The sequence below is a fragment of the Orcinus orca genome, chromosome 4, assembly GCF_937001465.1.
Source record: "Orcinus orca chromosome 4, mOrcOrc1.1, whole genome shotgun sequence".
NCBI lineage: Eukaryota > Metazoa > Chordata > Mammalia > Artiodactyla > Delphinidae > Orcinus > Orcinus orca.
The window spans coordinates 74,334,789-74,353,392 of NC_064562.1; the positions used below are offsets into that span (position 1 = coordinate 74,334,789).

The window sequence follows — 18,604 nt, forward strand, 5'->3', positions numbered from 1 at the left end:
TTACTGTATTAAAAGTTATTTTACCTACAAAAATATGTAAATAAAAATAATTCACAATAAATGACATAGTTAATAATTCAGATGATATTCCTTAAGTGTGGTAAAACAAAGAATAAAACATGCATTATTTTTTTTAAACTTTGGTTAGATATACATTTTAAATGGTATTTTAAGAAATCAAACTCGAAATCCCATTTATTGCAGCTTAAGGTACATTACTTACTGCTATTAATATATGGTAGGCAAAAGCTGCAAAATCATAGAGCAAAAATTTAGAAGAAAGGGTCTAGTGTAAACAACTAAGACAACATTAAGCATCACACAAAAATATACTCAAAGGTCTTACCATGAATTATCGGTGCGAAGAGCATCATGAAGACTAGTAGCTGTGATGGCCACATGGTCATGTTCTCAGGCATGAGAGCGCCTCAAGAGTGAGTGTTCCAAACTTGAAACAAAATAAGTGTCTTTCTGATTCTTCTGTAGTCCAAGACCGATGATTAAAAAAAAAAAAAAGCTCAAAAGGAAATATTCTTCAAAACAGAAACACCAATATCCCAAATCTGAATCCTGCAAATAAGAAAAAAAAAGGGTTATCAAATATAGGTTTTCTCATTTCCTTGAAAATTTCCTTCCTGAATAGAACACCTGTATACTGTCTCCCTTCTTCATTTTAATGAATACATGCATCATGTATAAAAATAAGTAAGTAACCTAAGGTACATTATTTATGCATGTATGAGCACAGTGTTTACTTCCCAGCCCCCAAACTGACTGAAACAAATAATTCAGTCTCACTGGACAAAGCAGTATAAATATTACTATACTCATTTGTATAATAATTAATGATTAGTTTGTATAATTTGTTAATGTGTTTAAATAGACTTGGTACTTAACTCTGTGTAAACATTTTCCACAAATATAATTTTTACTAATAATAGAAAAGTATAAAAAAAAGAAATCATTCATTACCGTTACTGTGTGTTTAAACAAAGTTAAATGCATGAGCCGTACTTTATTTCCAGGCCCTAATAATCATTCAGAAATCATTCCACATATTAACTATATTACTTTTCTAAATATTTTTATAATTAAATTTGTGAAAATTATAGATTTGTGTTAATTAATTATGCTCAACCATAATCAATTCATTCAACAGAAGTTTCTTGAGTGTCCGCTGAAATACAAAGCACTGTGCTAGGAACATAGAATAGAATACTGAGTAAAACATGCAACCTATCCTCCAGGATCTTACAACTTAAAATAAGGAATCTGGCTTAAAAGTGTTAAGTGCATATGGAAGACATTAAAAATTGTTAGCATTGTAAAGTTATTTTACTGAACCAAACTGATATAGCTGCTCCCTCTTTAAAGTTTGCACAGACTTATCTTAGGAAGTGAAAATACTAAAGGAACATGACTCAAATTTTGAAGATGTTTATCACAGTGAGCATTTTTAAAACTGATCAAATGCAAACTGGATCTTCCTTTTCTTTCCTTCTTTCCTACTCTCTCTCTCTTTCTCTTTCTATTTTCTATTCAAGTGAATGGTATATATTTAAAATCATTTCACATTTTGAGTATAAGTTTAAAATATTTCTGGAAAGGAATATTCAAAATAGAGATAGATTACTGAGGATTGTATTAAGCCTCATTCTTCCAAAACACATTCCAAAGTATTTTTGAAGTACTTGCCTTTGCTATAAGGCAAAATTACACAGATTTATCTGAATCTCTGGCACCACTATTCATAGCATGGTAATTAAGAGCACAGATTCTGAAGCAAGACAACCCAATTTCAATTACTAGCTCTACTAGAACTAAGACCTTGGGCAAGTCGTTTAAGCCCTCGGTTCCTTGGTTTCCTACCTGCTAATGGTGGGGGAGTAATATTAATTCATATGGTTATATGAACATTAAATAAGCTAAAAACTGTCATTTTAGTTATATACAATACATAAAAATATGTATTGCCCAGAACAGTGTCTAGTATGTAATAAGTGCTATATATCTTAACAGCTATTATACGTCTCATTACTTTTCAGTTTTTTCCTACTCATACTTTTTAATGTGGTTGTGTAAGAAGCAAGACCATTTGATAAATCAAGCCAAAAATATTTATTGAGTCACTATTGTACAGACAGGCTCGGAGAACGCTAAATCTGGAAATAACAGATATAATAATTTTCTTTCTAAACTCACAGACATTATAGAAAAATGAAGCTCATAATAAACACTCTCATAACATTTTACTTTTACAAACAGAGAAAGCATTGACAACAAAAAAATGTGGCTGAGATAAAATAAATTATGTAAAAAGGAATCATGTTTAACATTTTTCTTTTGTTTTCCTTATTCACACTCTGACTTACAAGAAAACATTTAGAACTTTTCCTTAATTACCATAAGTGCCATAAGTGTTTAACTTTTTCTGAAAATAAACTTGAAAGCAGGTGCTAATTTAAAATTGCATTCTTTTACATGCATGTAATAATTAACGGATACTTAAAGGAGGATACTTAAATTGACTGATGCATCAACAAGTAAGCAATTACCCCCTCACACTCAGTTGTCTTTTTTTCCCCTCTATAACTATGGCATCAAGAGATATGTATATACACACAGACATGTACACACAAACACCTACACACATATACGTAAGATAAATATATACAGTACTGTTTTGCAACTGAAAAAAAGATTGAGGGCAGCCATCTAGGCGAGTTATTTATACATTATTTCAAAAATATACACTAAATATCTACCATGGTGGATATTATTGAGATCACAAATAAAGTAGAACAATTTTTCTCACAACTCCCACTGTAATGGAAAAGACGTAGTAAATGAAGTCTCAACATAAAGAGAAGCAGTAACATTTTATAGTTCCTATCATATTCCAAGCAATGTTCTAGATTATTATACAATTATATGATTTAATTCTCCATACAAATCTATCAGGCAGATAATATTGTCTCATGTTGACTGAGAAGTAAAATCAGACAATGTTACTCAGCAAGAATTTCATACCAAATGTCTGACTCCAACATCAGTGCTCTTTCCTCTCCCTATGGTAGAATAAACAAGAAGATGTATGAGCATAACCAGGGGTAGTAATTGTGCAAAGGAAGGGGGACAATGTAGCAAGTTTCCAAGGAAGACTTAGGCCTTGCTTAAATGTGTTATCCAATTGCGACAAGTAGAGAAAAAGCGAACAGCATGGATATATGAGGTAGAAGTGGAAGGACAAAGAGAAAGGAGAAAAAGGACATGTTAAAGAAGGAAACCAGCCTAATTATAACATTGTACCTTTTGGAGGAGCCGGAAAATTATTTCCATAGTGAAGTATGAGTATTGCAATTATTAAGTCTAGCTTTAGTGAAAACCAGAATAGTTTATTTCATATGACATAGTATATATTCACCTTGATGAAGCAATGAGAGTTACTTTATAGAAAGGATAAGAAAGTGTTATCTATTATTTATAATAAGGGCTTATTTTAAGATATCACAGTAGGGCATAAAGCCACGTCTACTAAGATTATTTTGCATTTGATTTGAGCATAAGAATTTGTTTTCATGATTACTCTGTAAACAGAGGTGGGGAAAGGAATTTAGATGAATAGAAGATATTACTTGAGGAGGGTAATACGTTTTCACACCCTAGCCTCACCACCCATGGACCCACAGCCCCACAATAATGTGCTAATTTGGGCATATATATAATAAAATTGCAATAGTAAACTATATAAATTTTAATAGATAATGTTCCAGACAAGTATGCTTATAATCTACAGAAAGATAAACTACCACTCTTTAAATACTAACTTTAAAAAAAAAAAAAAAAAAAGAAAACTTTCTGGGATGATTTTTTTTTTCCAATTTATGTGTTGTCATTAACTTAACCAAACCAGTTTTCACATAAAAGGGATTTTCACTCAAGTCATTTCTGAAACATAGCTCTTCAAAAACACATAGAGAAGAAAAACCAAGACATTAGGGGCTCATTATGTCATATATAGACAAAATAATTACTCATAAAAAAGATTTACTAATGATAAAAAGCATTTGAAAAGTCAATTTCAACATGTATTTCCATCTCCAGTGAAATTTCTTTAGCCTTTTCTTTGTACAAAGCTCTGTGTTAACACTATGGGTCAAATGACGAGAGTGTGTCTACAAGTCTATGATCACCGTTTTAAAACAACTTGCAGTAAAATAGGAATGCTAGAAGGTATACTCACCAATAATTAAAGCTGTGCAAAATGTGATATGTGTTATGTGAGATAATCTAGAAACATACACACACACACAAACGGCCAGATTTTCTTTTGTATGTAACAGCAAGGGACTTAAAAGCATGCAAACTGAATATTCTGGTGCTAGGCAAGTTTACAAACCTCTCTGACTCTCAGTTTCTTCAACTACAAAAGAGAAAACAATATTCACCTTGTAGGTTGGTTGAGAAGATTGGCGATAGCATAAATTATTGTCTGATGCAGAAATGTCGTGTCATCGTGCATGTCTGTCAGTGCATGTCTGTCATTCGCCGATTCCTTTGTTTCCTTAATTCTTTCAAAACTGAGGAAGAGGCCACAAGCCCAACTCCCACACCTTTCACTTACATGTTTAGGAAACTAAAAACAGACTCTCCTTGAGTGAGATGCACACTCAAGAATTCTATGGCTGAATGGTGGCTACTAAAAAATGTGAGATTTTATTTTTTAAAAAAAGGATTTTCAGTATGCTTCTCTTCTTTGAAATATACTTTGTTACTTAGGCTACTAATTTCCAGTAACAAATCAACACATAAAATGCTTTAAAAATTATTATTGAAAGACAGTGTTTCTAACTTTTACCATAGATTATCACAATATGGCAGTTTTGCCTGTTACCCTATCTAAAACTTGGAAGGTATATATTTCTAATGCAGACTTTGATTAGGTAAGTGAAGTTTATATGTCTTCCAACAAGCTACCTAACTTCACTACACTTCACAATATTCAAAATTAAAAAGTGAGGTTGATTAAAAGGGTCCTAATTTATATCATTAATATTTAAGATTAAAATTATGTAACTGTGTGATCTGACTCATGTTCCACTAAATATTTTTTTAAATCACATGTAAAAATAGTCTACAAATGCTTTATGTAAATAAAGTCTTTCCTCATAAACTGCATGGAAAATTCCTTATTTTTTACATTTAGACTAAATTTTGTTCATATCTAGCACAATTATACTCTGAAACTATTTGAATTTTTTTCGCTATTGCTGAAACAAAAGTTCTTCTAAACTTAAGACATTGATTTTACTTTGAGGAAACTGGCACCTTAAATTCTGATGTCATAACTTTTTTCCCATTTAATTTTTTCATGTATCCTTTTTCTCAAATCATATTTGAAAGCTATTTTTACTTTATATTAGCTTTCTTTCTACCCTCTAAATAAAGGTTAGGATTAGAATCTGAATGTCACTCATCTTGGAATTGTTACTTCTATTTTAGTTACTCTTAATCACATATATATAACCTACTCTCAATCTTTTCCCAAATTAAATTGTATGTTATAATTATACCTTTCCCCTCATAATGGCCTAGAAAAGACACTATAATATCTTCTTTATAATATTTTTACATCTCCCCACCTATTAAATGTTCACTTATTACAAATTCTGCTAACTACAAATTTTACTCCATGTCAACTTTACAAATTTTTATTAATCTACATTTCGTGTATTTACATGTTTTGTCACGTAAGTCCTTTTAGAGCTTGATGGCTTTTGCATGTTTGGCATGTACTTTCTCAATATTTTGACTCTGAAAACTGAAGCACTGCAATTAGGTTCAAGGATCTTTCCTTTCTTTCAATATTTATGGAGTCAAAGAACTTTATATGAAATAACTATTAAAAAGTATTTAACTATCGAGTCTGATAACAATAAAGAGCTGAATGTTCTAGCAGTGAATACTTTTTTAAATAGTATTAGATCCCTTTGGAGATTCATAGAAAACAAATTCTCCATCATCTTGTTTAATATTTTCAAGAAATATTAAATTTGATCAACCCACGTATGTTTTTTCATCACTGTGTTCCAAGAGATCATCACTGAATACAAACAATGTAAACTGTGGTCATAGAAGATATGTGAGATATATATGGCATGATTCTTGCATTAAAGAAGGAAGAGGAGGAAAAGGAGTATCAGGAGGACAATAATGGGACAGAAAAGAGGAGGAGAAGAGATAATGCAAAAAACTAAAATTAATAAAATTTAAATCCAAATATGATAAAGAAGGGAGTTAAAAAAATAAAGGAGGGGCTTCCCTGGTGGCACAGTGGTTGAGAGTCCACCTGCCAATGCAGGGGACACGGGTTCGTTCCCTGGTCCGGGAAGATCCCACATGCCGCAGAGCATCTGGGCCCGTGAGCCATGGCCGCTGAGCCTGCGCGTCCGGAGCCTGTGCTCCGCAAAGGGAGAGGCCACAACAGTGAGAGGCCCGCGTACAGCAAAAAAAATAAAAATAAAAAAAAATAAAGGAGATAACATAGCTTGGAAGGTCTGGAAGACCTGCAAGAAGAGAATGATACTTGTATCATTCAGGATACAAGGATATGAATAGATGAAATTTCACTAAACAGTGGTTGGAGAAAGATTATTCTAAGTTAAGCGCTGTTATGAAAAAAGTTAAGAGCAGGAAAAAGAAACAGCATATTACAGAACTGCAAGTTATCTGGTATGTCAAGTCTACTGAGCAAGTAAGGAACAAGAGAAAATCATATAGACAATGCATTTGGGTAAAACAGGAAAGGTTCTGAGGGCTATACAAAGGAATCTGAATTCAATTTGCTTAGTTTCCAACTATGAATTATGAAAATTTAAATAATATTATTTTTTTAATTTTTGAAAGCACAAATTACAGTAATAAATAAAAATCACTGCGAACAGAAGATACAGGAAAAAATTAAATCAGATTAGAAGTAGGGAGAATAGTTCAGAAATAAAACTACGTTTCCACTAGAACTTTCACTCAAGTCTTCATTCTTCCCTCATTCCTTTCCTACTGTCTTCTCCACAAGTTTCAAAGCGACCAGAGCAAAGAAAGACCTATTTGTATACAATTAAATTTTTTTAAAGATTACTGACTACACTTTTCAAGCAATGAAATGCTAAATCTCTACACATTGTCTGAAACGTTAACAAACAATATTTTTTATTGCTTAAGTAAAACACATATTGCCTTATAATTATATTTCAAACATAATCTGATGCTACGTTAGAAAACAAGTAATCTAGAAAGGTAATTTTAATAAGGAAGTTCTCTAGAGTAAAAGTCCCATCTAATTGTCTTTCAAATAATGTTACAATCTAACAAGTGTCTATTAATGTTTAGGAACAAATTTGGATTTAATGAACAATGCTATTTTTAGCTTTAGGGCAACATATCATTTAACCATAAAATAGACTGATGTTTTACTGAGGATCATTTTCTTGCCAAGTGTCCTTGAGTTAACCTTCTCCCTGAGATCCCACAAAGCATCTGATTGGAGTTTGTTTCCAATGGACTTTGGATAAGACAATATTTTCCTCCATTGATATGTTCAATAGGAAATAAAAATCAATGAGTCTGAAATTAAGCTAACTATAAATAATTGCATTAAAGCAACTAGTTTGGGAAATAATTCTGTTTGAAATGAGATAACTTAAAACTAAAAACTGAATCTCACACTCTTTCATATATATGATTTGTAAAATAGATACTTTGCTCTTCACAAATGAAAATACTCAGAAAATCTCAAATTTTTATTGTCAATATTAGCTGTGAAAAATAAGCTTGAATGAATATAGCCATTATTTAAAAGGATATTCAAAAAATTAACAATTGCTTTAAAATACATCATTTACGGGCTTCCCTGGTGGCACAGTGGTTGAGAGCCCGCCTGCCGATGCAGGGGACAAGGGTTCGTGCCCCGGTCCGGGAAGATCCCACATGCCGCGGAGCAGCTGGGCCTGTGAGCCATGGCCGCTGGGCCTGCGCGTCCGGAGCCTGTGCTCCGCAAAGGGAGAGGCCACAACAGTGAGAGGCCCGCGTACGGCAAAAACAAACAAACAAACAAACAAAAAACATCATTTATGATAATAATCAAGGATTGATTTCTGTTTCCAAGGGAAGTAGAAATTAGGAAAGGCAAGCAAACTATAGTTAAAACGTGCAGATTTAACAGGTTTCTACTTCAAAGTAAATAATTCCATTTCTAACAGAAGCATGTGAATCTATTCCAAAATCTAGAGCACGAGGCAAAATATAGTCTTCTTCGTAACAACAGCTAACATTTATTGAGCCCTTACTATCAGGCACTGTTGTAAGAGCTTCCCACATATTAAATAATTTAATTGATTTTAAATATAAACATTATTGTTAATCCTATAACAACTCCAAAGGAAGGGGCTATTATTATTACTAACTGGCCATTGAGGAAACTATGGGAACAAGAAGTTAAAAGAGCTCGCTGAGGTCACATGGCTGAAAATAAAGAGCCCAGATTTGCACCTGAACAGTCTAGACCCATGGATTGTGCTTGTCCCTCCCCAAGGATTCATATGTTGAATACAAATCCCAATGTGCTGGAATTTGTAGGTGAGGCCTTTGAGAAGTGATTAGGTCAGGAGAGCTGAATCCTCATGAATGAGTTTAGTACCTTAGAAAAGAAACCCCAGAGAGTTTTCTAGCTCCTTCTACCATGTGAGCTCACAGCAAGAGGACAGCTGTCTATAACCCAAGAAGTGGGCTCTCTCTAAAACTCAACCATGCTGGTACCCTGATCTTGGAATCCCAGTCTACAGAACTGTGAAAAATAAATTTCTGTTGTTTATGTAGATATCCAGCCTATGGTATTTTTCTTAGAGCAGCCTGTGATAAAACAATACTTTATATAAATGTAAGGAGCTTTAAGCTAGTTATGATAGTGATTATGGGTTGGATGAAGTGAGATGAAGATCTAGGATACCGTTATACACTGAAATATTCAAACAAACTTCAGACTGAGAGATTCATGCCATAAACAGAAGGCCTTCATTATCTTCACTTCTGAAAATCTACTAGCTGGCATCATATATCTTATATCTCTGCATATCTGAATAGATGCCAATGATCCATTTTACTCATGCTTGTTTTGGGTGAGTGAGGGACAGGACCACAGACTTTATTAGGTGAGTAGCCCAGAAATGATGATCTCTGAGGTTCTTAAGAGCCAAGCAAGTGCTTCTTAAATTATATAAAAAGTTGAAAGCAATCAGGAAAAAAATAATTATCTCCCAAGTGAAATTCTGAAAAAGCTTCAAAACGTTATCAATTTAATTCCAATCAGCATGACTAATTCTGTTAGTAATTTTTCTAAAAAGGGAACTGAGATTACTTGGAACATTACTGAGAAGAAGAAAATATATCTTCAAAGTATTAAAATTATTTGTGACTTTATCATACTTATTTTAAATTCAAGAATCAAATTAACAAATGATCAGTAAAGCTGCCTCAAATGTTTCTAATATTTATTGGATTTTCTTTTATCTGCTGAGGCTGTATGATTGGGATAAACTAGTACTGCCTTATGTCACTTCCTTTTTGACAATTTTATAACTGAAATCACCTGAGTACTTCATAACTGACAACTATGACAATATATTATATCTACTCTAAGTTTCATTTACAAGTGAAGTTGCAGGTTTTGATTTAAAACCAACATAACCACCTTTTCTCCAGCAAAACTGCAGAAAATATCATTACAGATAGCACTGCAGTTGAGACTGGTGAAAAAGTTATTTCCATAGCTGGGAACAATAAACTTTAAAAGTCAAATTATCGTATCAAGCTAAAGCATGGGTTTAGGGGGCTGAATTGGGGGGAAAGTCTTAACACTATTTCTCTGAAACCAATGACAGTTACTAAATAACTGACTTAAAAATAAAGCCTAGGATAGAAAAGCTACAAGAAATGAGGTAGTAATGTCAAATTCATTCTATTCCAACAAGTCTCTCTTTCAAAATTAAATTAAACAAGTATTAATAAGAATTAAACAAGTATTAATAAGAAAGAGATTACTGTAAAATAGTGGAAATATTTTTAAATGTATAGCAGACAAGGTCTAAAAATAATTCCTTTAGAACCTCCTGACATACGATATCTATATATTTTAAATACCTTGTTCTTGAGATTATGAAAGAAATACATTGTCTTTTGTGATTCATAAAGGTAACTTTGCTATATTTCATTCCTTCTAGTTAGTGTATCAGTAGTAACCAGGCAGGAGAGAAAATACACATTTTGAAATTATCTCATCTCAGTAGGGTGCACCTGGATAGGTCTCAAATTAAACATCTTCCTTAATGGCCCATTATGGAGTATCATGCCTAAAATACCCAAAGGTAGTCAGGGACAATTACTGTCAAGGGAGAGTTGTAGCATATGATGCAATATTTCTGCTGTAACTTTAGCCTGACTGGGAGTTTATTTAAATACATATTTATGGTTTTAAAATCAACAGTTACCATAGTGAGGTTTAGCACAACACCAAGACACATTAAAACTATGAATGTATCAATACATTTTATGTTAATGCTTTGATGATTAGCATTTATAGGTAGCTACCAAATTATGAAATGGGTCACTTTACAAAACTTAACTTTTAAGATAGCTGGTTAGATGTCAAAGTATTTTTCTTCATTGGGAAGAAAAATATATCTAAAATATATTTAATCTTTATAGTAAAATGTATATAATTTAGTAAAAATAATGATCATCATAATATCAATTCTTCAGGAGCTATAAAACAAGTATATGATGGAGATATTGGCATTGCTGCTTAAGGTAAAGAAGCCTATTTTCACATTAAAAACATTTCCTCAACTCCTGGGGTTTTAACTGGTAGGCAAAATGGCAAACAGGAAGTAAAATGAAATCAGAATGAAAACATCTTTATGTTTCATTCATCTTGTTTCTGGTCCTATCACTATAGAAGCTGATGTGGAGCAGCATTAGGAAAAACTAAAAAGCACCAATTAGGGGCTTCCCTGGTGGTGCAGTGGTTGAGAGTCAGCCTGCCGATGCAGGGGGCATGGGTTCGTGCCCCGGTCCAGGAGGATCCCACATGCCGCGGAGCGGCTGAGCCCGTGAGCCATGGCCGCTGAGCCTGCGCGTCCGGAGCCTGTGCTCCGCAACGGGAGAGGCCACAACAGTGAGAGGCCCGTGTACCGCAAAAAAAAAAAAAAGCACCAATTAGGTCTGGGGATAAGTAAGCAAAAGCTTGGGAAATAAAATATCAAAAAAAGAAATTTAAGTGGAAATTTCCACTTAAAGGTAGTACCTCCGCGGAAAAGGAACAACTAAACTGGTTTGGCTAATGTATTTAAATACAGGATAATAAAGGATGTATTTAGAGAAGGAACATGTAAGTCAGGTCCTGTTCAGATTCCCATAATTAGAGAATTTTATAACAGAACTTTTATAGTTATTAATATATGAATTTATTCATTTGTATATATGTAATATATAATTTATATAAATGTACATATAACTACAATAATAACATATAATATTTTATCATACCATTCACATTTTTATCCAATAAATATTGCCACTCACAATTTTTGTGAATTTAGTAACCTAGTACAACATGAGAATGTATATGAATACATAATCCAAAGTTATCATTCAAATAGTCAATTTCTATTTCTCAGTGTACCATCTGTGTATCTGGTTATTTTATAATACTAAAACTAAGTGGCACCTCAAATTATAATAATGTCAAACACTTGCCATTTAAAAAAATTACACCAAATGACTCCTAAAGATGTCCACACAAATAATAGTACACGTATTCTGATGTAAAAAGATAATTAAACCAATCAAATACAGTGACTTAAGACAACTGGTAAAACCAAAACAAAACAAAACAAAAGAGTCTTGGTTAATGGGAAGAATAACCAAGTTGTTTTTTTGGTCTTGAAAAGGAACAGCCCCATTAAGAAATATGAAAACGTATGAAAACCTAACCACACAAACAGGCATACACATCTCACCTAGAGGTGTTTACACTGCATCCTCTGGCTGTTCGTACTTTCCAAAGTGTTCAAAAACTGGACACATCAATGAAACCATCTCACTGAGTTGAGCAAGATACTATTCTATAGGGTGACTTTTTTATTTACCATTAGGTAAGAGGATATGTTATACAATTATCTCCAAGTTATATTTAAATGAATTTAGGCCAAAAGCAATCCATTCTAGAGACTATGCAAATAAAAAGCATAAGGAAAGAAACTTGAAAAAGAGCAGTACAAAAGTGGCTATCCAAAATTACTTTGATAAAGATTATTATTTAAGGTAAATGCCTGTAAGAAGGTTTTCTCATGAAATTTGATTTTCTTAATAATTAAGACATCTAAAATGGCTTAATGGCTCCTATTTATTTAAAGATACCACTGTTTTGATTCCCTACAAAAAGCCCTTCTCCCCATCTTTGGTAAAAATATCTTTGAGTTATGTAGTTTCAAAATCACATTGATGTTTCAGTACCTAAATCATTTCTTTGTTCAGTCCTTTCTCTGTAGAATTGTGATTCACAAGGACAATTCAGGAGCACCTAGGTTCTAAAATAACCAAAATTGGCAAATTGTACAAAAAGATATATAGTGTCATTGTTACTTGGCTCTAGCTAGAAATAAAGTAAGGGAACACAGATCAACTGTGATGGAAAATCCATCAGAAACAACAAAGCTGGCAGATTATTATACACAGTGATATCTGGATCAATTTTAACTAACATTTTATTTAAATATTCTTCTAATATATTTCACAGTGATGGCAGATAAAGAGCCAAAGCAGATAACTGCCTACCATGGAAACTGTGGAAACAACTTTAGGTTAAAAATATTTTTTAAAAAAACAGTAACTATATTTGTGTTAAGTTTGTAGTTAAATTTTTTGTGAATTAGAATAATTATGAATCTCTTTTATCTTTTTTTTTAGAATCAAGAGATATCTATGTTTTCTGGTTTTGCTTTTTCTACCATGTCTGTATTACTGAAGAAGATATAGTTGAAAGCACCCCAAAGATTATTTCTCCTTGCATTTGAGACATTAATTTATCTTTCAGAAAAATAAGGTATTCCATGAAATATCTCAGGAACATGCATTTCCAAAGAAACACAGTCTTGCTTTTATGAAGATTTACCATAGCAATAATTTTTTAATGCTATGCATGAAACATAACATGGTTTAAACACAAAGCTTATATCCTTTACTTTTTTTCCTAAAACTGTTAAAATAAAAGGGAGATTATTTTTCTCTGTGAAATGATAAGATTATTTAGTCAATTAAAATCATGGCCTTTTGAAAGGGCTTCTTTCTTTTTTTCTTTATGATAAGGCTTATTTTTTACGTTTAATGAAAATGTATACTTTAATAACTAGTTTTTCTAGTTACAAAATAAATGAGTTACAAGGATGAAATGTACAGAGTGGGAGGGCTTCCCCGGTGGCGCAGTGGTTGAGAGTCCGCCTGCCGATGCAGGGGACACGGGTTCGTGCCCTGGTCCGGGAGGATCTCACATGCCGCGGAGCGGCTGGGCCCGTGAGCCATGGCCGCTGAGCCTGCGCGTCCGGAGCCTGTGCTCCGCAACGGGAGAGGCCACAACAGTGAAAGGCCAGCGTAACGCAAAAAAAAAAAAAAAAAAAAGTACAGAGTGGGGAATATAGGTAATAATAATGTAGTATCTTTGTGTAGTGACAAAGGTGGTCAAGAGGTACAAGCTTCCAGTTATAAGATAAATAAATACTAGCGATGTAATGTACAATCAATATAACACTGTTGTATGGTTTCTATGAAAGTTATTAACAGAGTAAATCCTAAGAGTTCTCATTGTGAGGAAAAATTGTTTTCTTTGTTTTAAATTTTGTACCTGTATAAGGAGATAGATGTTCACTAAATTTCTTATGGCAATCTTTTTATGATGTATATCATATATAAGTCAAATCATTATGCTGTACACCTTAAACTTATACGGTGCTGTATGTCAATTATATCTCAATAAAACTGGAAGAAAAAAATAAAACACAGATAAATATACTCTCAAACTTCCCCATGGTCTTGATAAAGGAACCTAATTAATATATAAAATTCCAATTATTCCTAACATAAACATCTCAATAGATTAATTATATTTATTGGCTTTTCATAATCTTGTCATGAGTGGCTTTTTTTATTCTAATAAACTGCATCAGTTTTGCCCACATGAAGAACAGGTACGTTTCTGGTGGGTCTTGTTCACCTGTTGGAGTTGGGTAACTCCAAAGCCCATCTTCCTCTAGCTCCCTCACTGCACCTGAGGAAGCTGAGAAAGCCAAGGTCTACACAGTGTCATCGTTAATCAGTATACGCTATCTACAGAGCATCATCCTACCTTTTTTCATCTTCTTTGCCTTTTTATTGCTATTCTTTGTAGTTGTACAAAGAAAACTTTGCGATCACCAAGTCATTTTAGTCAGATGAAGAAGTGCATGAAATTCTTTGATTAAATCTCATCACTGAACATACTACTGTTTATTAATTAGATCGCTAACAATTATATTGTTTCAGATTCTGGCTGTTTGGAATAAATGTTCATTATCACATCCAGTATATTATTAGAGGTGTGTTAAGCATAGTTTAATTTTATAATTATATATAAAATATCAGTATTGACCATTATAAACTGTTCAGGGGATAAGTTAATGTCTTCTAGAGTAATTCATTATGATTTAAAATTAAATCATAATGCATCCTTGGAATGTAACAACAATGCTAACTTTAAAAAAGGAGGAATTATATCATTGGGAGCAATATTAATATGGATCTCAAATATTTAAAAAATCATGTAAAAACTATATGGTAATTTCACCTTTGACGTACATGTTTCCAGTGAATTTACACTGTAGTTTTACCCCTCAAAATTCCTTTATTACCTTAATCAAGACTTATGCACCATGGTGTTTTCTCCAATGGTGGGCTCAATAAATAGTTTCTGATTTAAATCTTCTCTAATTTCCTAAACTTTTTCATATTTACTTAAAAGATATTTCTTAAAAATTTCCAAAGAATAGCTCCCTTTAAGAATCACTCCTATCAGTCAGCAGAAAGAATGACATCCTACATTTTATATTTTTACAGAACTGAGGAATGCCTTATGGTCCTAACGTATTTTTCACCAAGGAACTCTATAGGAAGACAGGTAGGTAATATAACTAAATATTTTTGAATATCCGTTCTTCCACCAGGGTGTGCATTTGTGCATGTGTGTGTATTCCACATGTGTTTAGTTTATAAAGCTTATGTGTTAAGTTTATTTTAAATATCCTCTCATAAGGTCCTTTTATAAATATGGAAGTTTTCTAGCATGGGTAGTTGATTTATACTGAGGGATTTGTGGCTTATTAATGTTAATTTTCTTCTAATAGAAAGAAAAATTTGAATCTGGTTGGGAGCCTGGTGTCAAAACACGAAAGAAGTTTGGGAATCAAGATGTCAAAGAGGCATCTCTTTGACAATTTTGTCTAGAGTTAATCTGCTAATAAGTAATATCAAAAAAAAAAAAGGAAAAAGGGTTCCCTTTTCTCCACACCATTTCCAGCATTTATTGTTTGTAAATTTTTTGATGATGGCCATTCTGACTGGTGTGAGGTGATACCTCATTGTAGTTTTGATTTGCATTTCTCTAATGATTAGTGATACTGAGCATCCTTTCATGTGTTTATTGGCAATCTGTATATCTTCTTTGGAGAAATATCTATTTAGGTTTTCTGCCCATTTTTGGATTGGGTTGCTTGTTTTTTTGATATTGAGCTGCATGAGCTGCTTGTAAATTTTGGAGATTAATGGGAATGTAAACTGATACAGCCACTATGGAGAACAGTATGGAGGTTCCTTAAAAAACTAAAATAGAACTACCATACAACCCAGTAATCCCACTACTGGGAATATACCCTGAGAAAACCATAATTCAAAAAGAGTCATGTACCACAATGTTCATTGCAGCACTATTTACAATAGCCAGGACATGGAAGCAACCTAAGTGTCCATCAACAGAGGAAAGAAGATGTGGCACATATATACAATGGAATATTACTCAGCCATGAAAAGAAGTGAAATTGAGTTATTTGTAGTGAGGTGGATGGACCTAGAGTCTGTCATACAGAGTGAAGTAAGTCAGAAAGACAAAAATAAATACCATATGCTAACACATATATATGGAATCTAAAAAAAAAAAAAAAAAAAAGGTTCTGAAGAACCTAGGGGCATGACAGGAATAAAGATGCAGATGTAGAGAATGGACGTGAGGACACCAGGAGTGGGAAGGGTTAGCTGGGACGAACTGAGAGAGTGGCATGGACATATATACACTAACAAATGTAAAACAGATAGCTAGTGGGAAGCAGCCACATAGCCCAGAGAGATCAGCTGGGTGCTTTGTGACCACCTAGAGGGGTGGGATAGGGAGGGTGGGAGGGAGATGCAAGAGGGAGGAGATATGGGGATATATGTATATTTATAGCTGATTCACTTTGTTATAAAGCAGAAACTAACACACCATTGTAAAGCAATTATACTCCAATAAAGATGTTAAAAAGAAAAAAAGGAAAAACTATGTTAGTTCAGCTGAAGTACAGCAACAAATGTTAACCAATCAAACAACAAAAATACATTGAGTAATTCCTATGTGACAAATGCTATAGAAAAAATGAGCTCTTTTTACGATGTATCTATACATTCTTTTTTTCACTGTGTAAATATTCCCTGAAATAATTATTTTATTATTTCATATGAATATAAATAAAACACATACACATGTGCAGACACAGGCACATTTAAAAATTTTAGATAGAAACAGATGTATTATTATAAATTAATAGATAAGGGGAAATTTGCTGAATACTGCCAGTAAACATCCACTGTAAAACATCATCATACAAATCCAAGACACAGATACTACAATGGTTCTCTTTATCTCAAACAGAGAAGAGTCAAATAGCCCCACACTGGATTCCTTAATTTTTTTAAAGATTCAGAAATGAAGATATATAGCAGAAGCAAAAAGAAATGGGATGGGAAGTCTGGAGAACATCAGTGCTCCCAAGGATTAAAACAGTTACTGTAATGGAAAAGTTTCTTTGAATTCTAAGGAACATTAAAAAATATATTTCAGGTATCATTATACCAAAAGCATCCATTAGCTCCTCTCACACATGACGCCCTATGTTTCCCTCTTTTTTTTCTTTCTCTTTTGCTTTGTTGACTTACAGTGGTCCAGCCAAGAATGCAAAGAATCACCCTGCTATCAATGCAGATGGTTTTATGCAAACATGTATCTCAATGTGAGCATATGCGTCTTAAAATTAACCAGAATATACAAAATTATCTAGAAAGAAATGTAGCATTAATCCTCTTAGCACAGAGTTAATCCTAGATAACTATAAAAATTACTCTGACACAGATCAACATTTTATTGGCCTTGGGAGATTTTATTCCAAATGAAGTAATTATTATTTTATGTTCTATTCTCCAAGAAATTTATAAGGAAATAAAAATGAAACATGTGACTCAAGACATTTTATGGAGAAATTATCTAAAGTAGTTTAATATATGTAAAAAGTATAAAGTCCATATTTGGGTAATTATGGCATATCAGAACTAAGGAAATCTCTCAAAATCATCTTCTTCAAGGCTTTTTTTTAAAGAGGAGAAATGCAATGCATTGAACATTAAAAACTGACTAGTTTCTTTTATGAATATTAGTAATATATTTTTCTGCCAAAATAATTAAAGCTTTTTAAAATAATAAAGATAAAGGACTATAATAGTAAGGTAGAAAGTAGTAATTCCAACCCTAAACCACAAAATAAATTTAATTTTCTTTTTTTTAACTGAAGTACAGTTGATTTACAATGTTGTGTTATTTTTAGGTGTACAGCAAAGTGATTCAGTTTTAGACACACATACACACACACACATACATATATCTATTCTTTTGAGTCTTTTCCATTATAGGTTACTACCAGACATTGAATATAGTTCCCTGTGCTATACAGTAGGTCCTTGTTGTTTATCTATTTTAGATACAGTAGTGTGTATGCACAGACTTTTTTTTTTTTTTTTTTTTTTTTGCGGTACGCGGGCCTCTCACTGTTGTGGCCTCTCCCGTTGCGGAGCACAGGCTCCGGACGCACAGGCTCAGCAGCCATGGCTCAAGGGCCCAGCTGCTCTGAGGCATGTGGGATCTTCCCGGACCGGGGCATGAACCCATGTCCCCTGCATCGGCAGGTGGACTCTCAACCACTGCGCCACCAGGGAAGCCCTACACAGACTTTTAAATCCCTTAAGCCAAGTGAGGAAGAGTTAAGGTTTTACACTTCCCTAAGCTGTCTGCATCCTTCCCCTATACACACTTTAGTACTGGGATGCATTTACAAATGTCTTAGAGAAACTGAAGAAAATGTAAAATACAGTTGGGGGTAACGTCTGTTTACAAGGAGCTAAAGGGTACAGTTCAAATTCTTGATTCCACACATTTTTGTACGAA

General features: G+C 33.2%; 1 protein-coding gene across 1 annotated transcript in view; it reads right to left on the reverse strand.

The window, feature by feature from the left end:
- Positions 1-18,604, reverse strand: part of ADGRL3 (adhesion G protein-coupled receptor L3) — an 868,464-nt gene that overhangs the window by 572,302 nt on the left and 277,558 nt on the right. The window contains exon 3 of the mRNA XM_049709340.1: positions 347-570. Within this exon, the coding sequence (XP_049565297.1) occupies positions 347-419 (73 nt within the window). The 5' untranslated portion in view covers positions 420-570. The remainder of the gene's footprint in view (positions 1-346; positions 571-18,604) is intronic.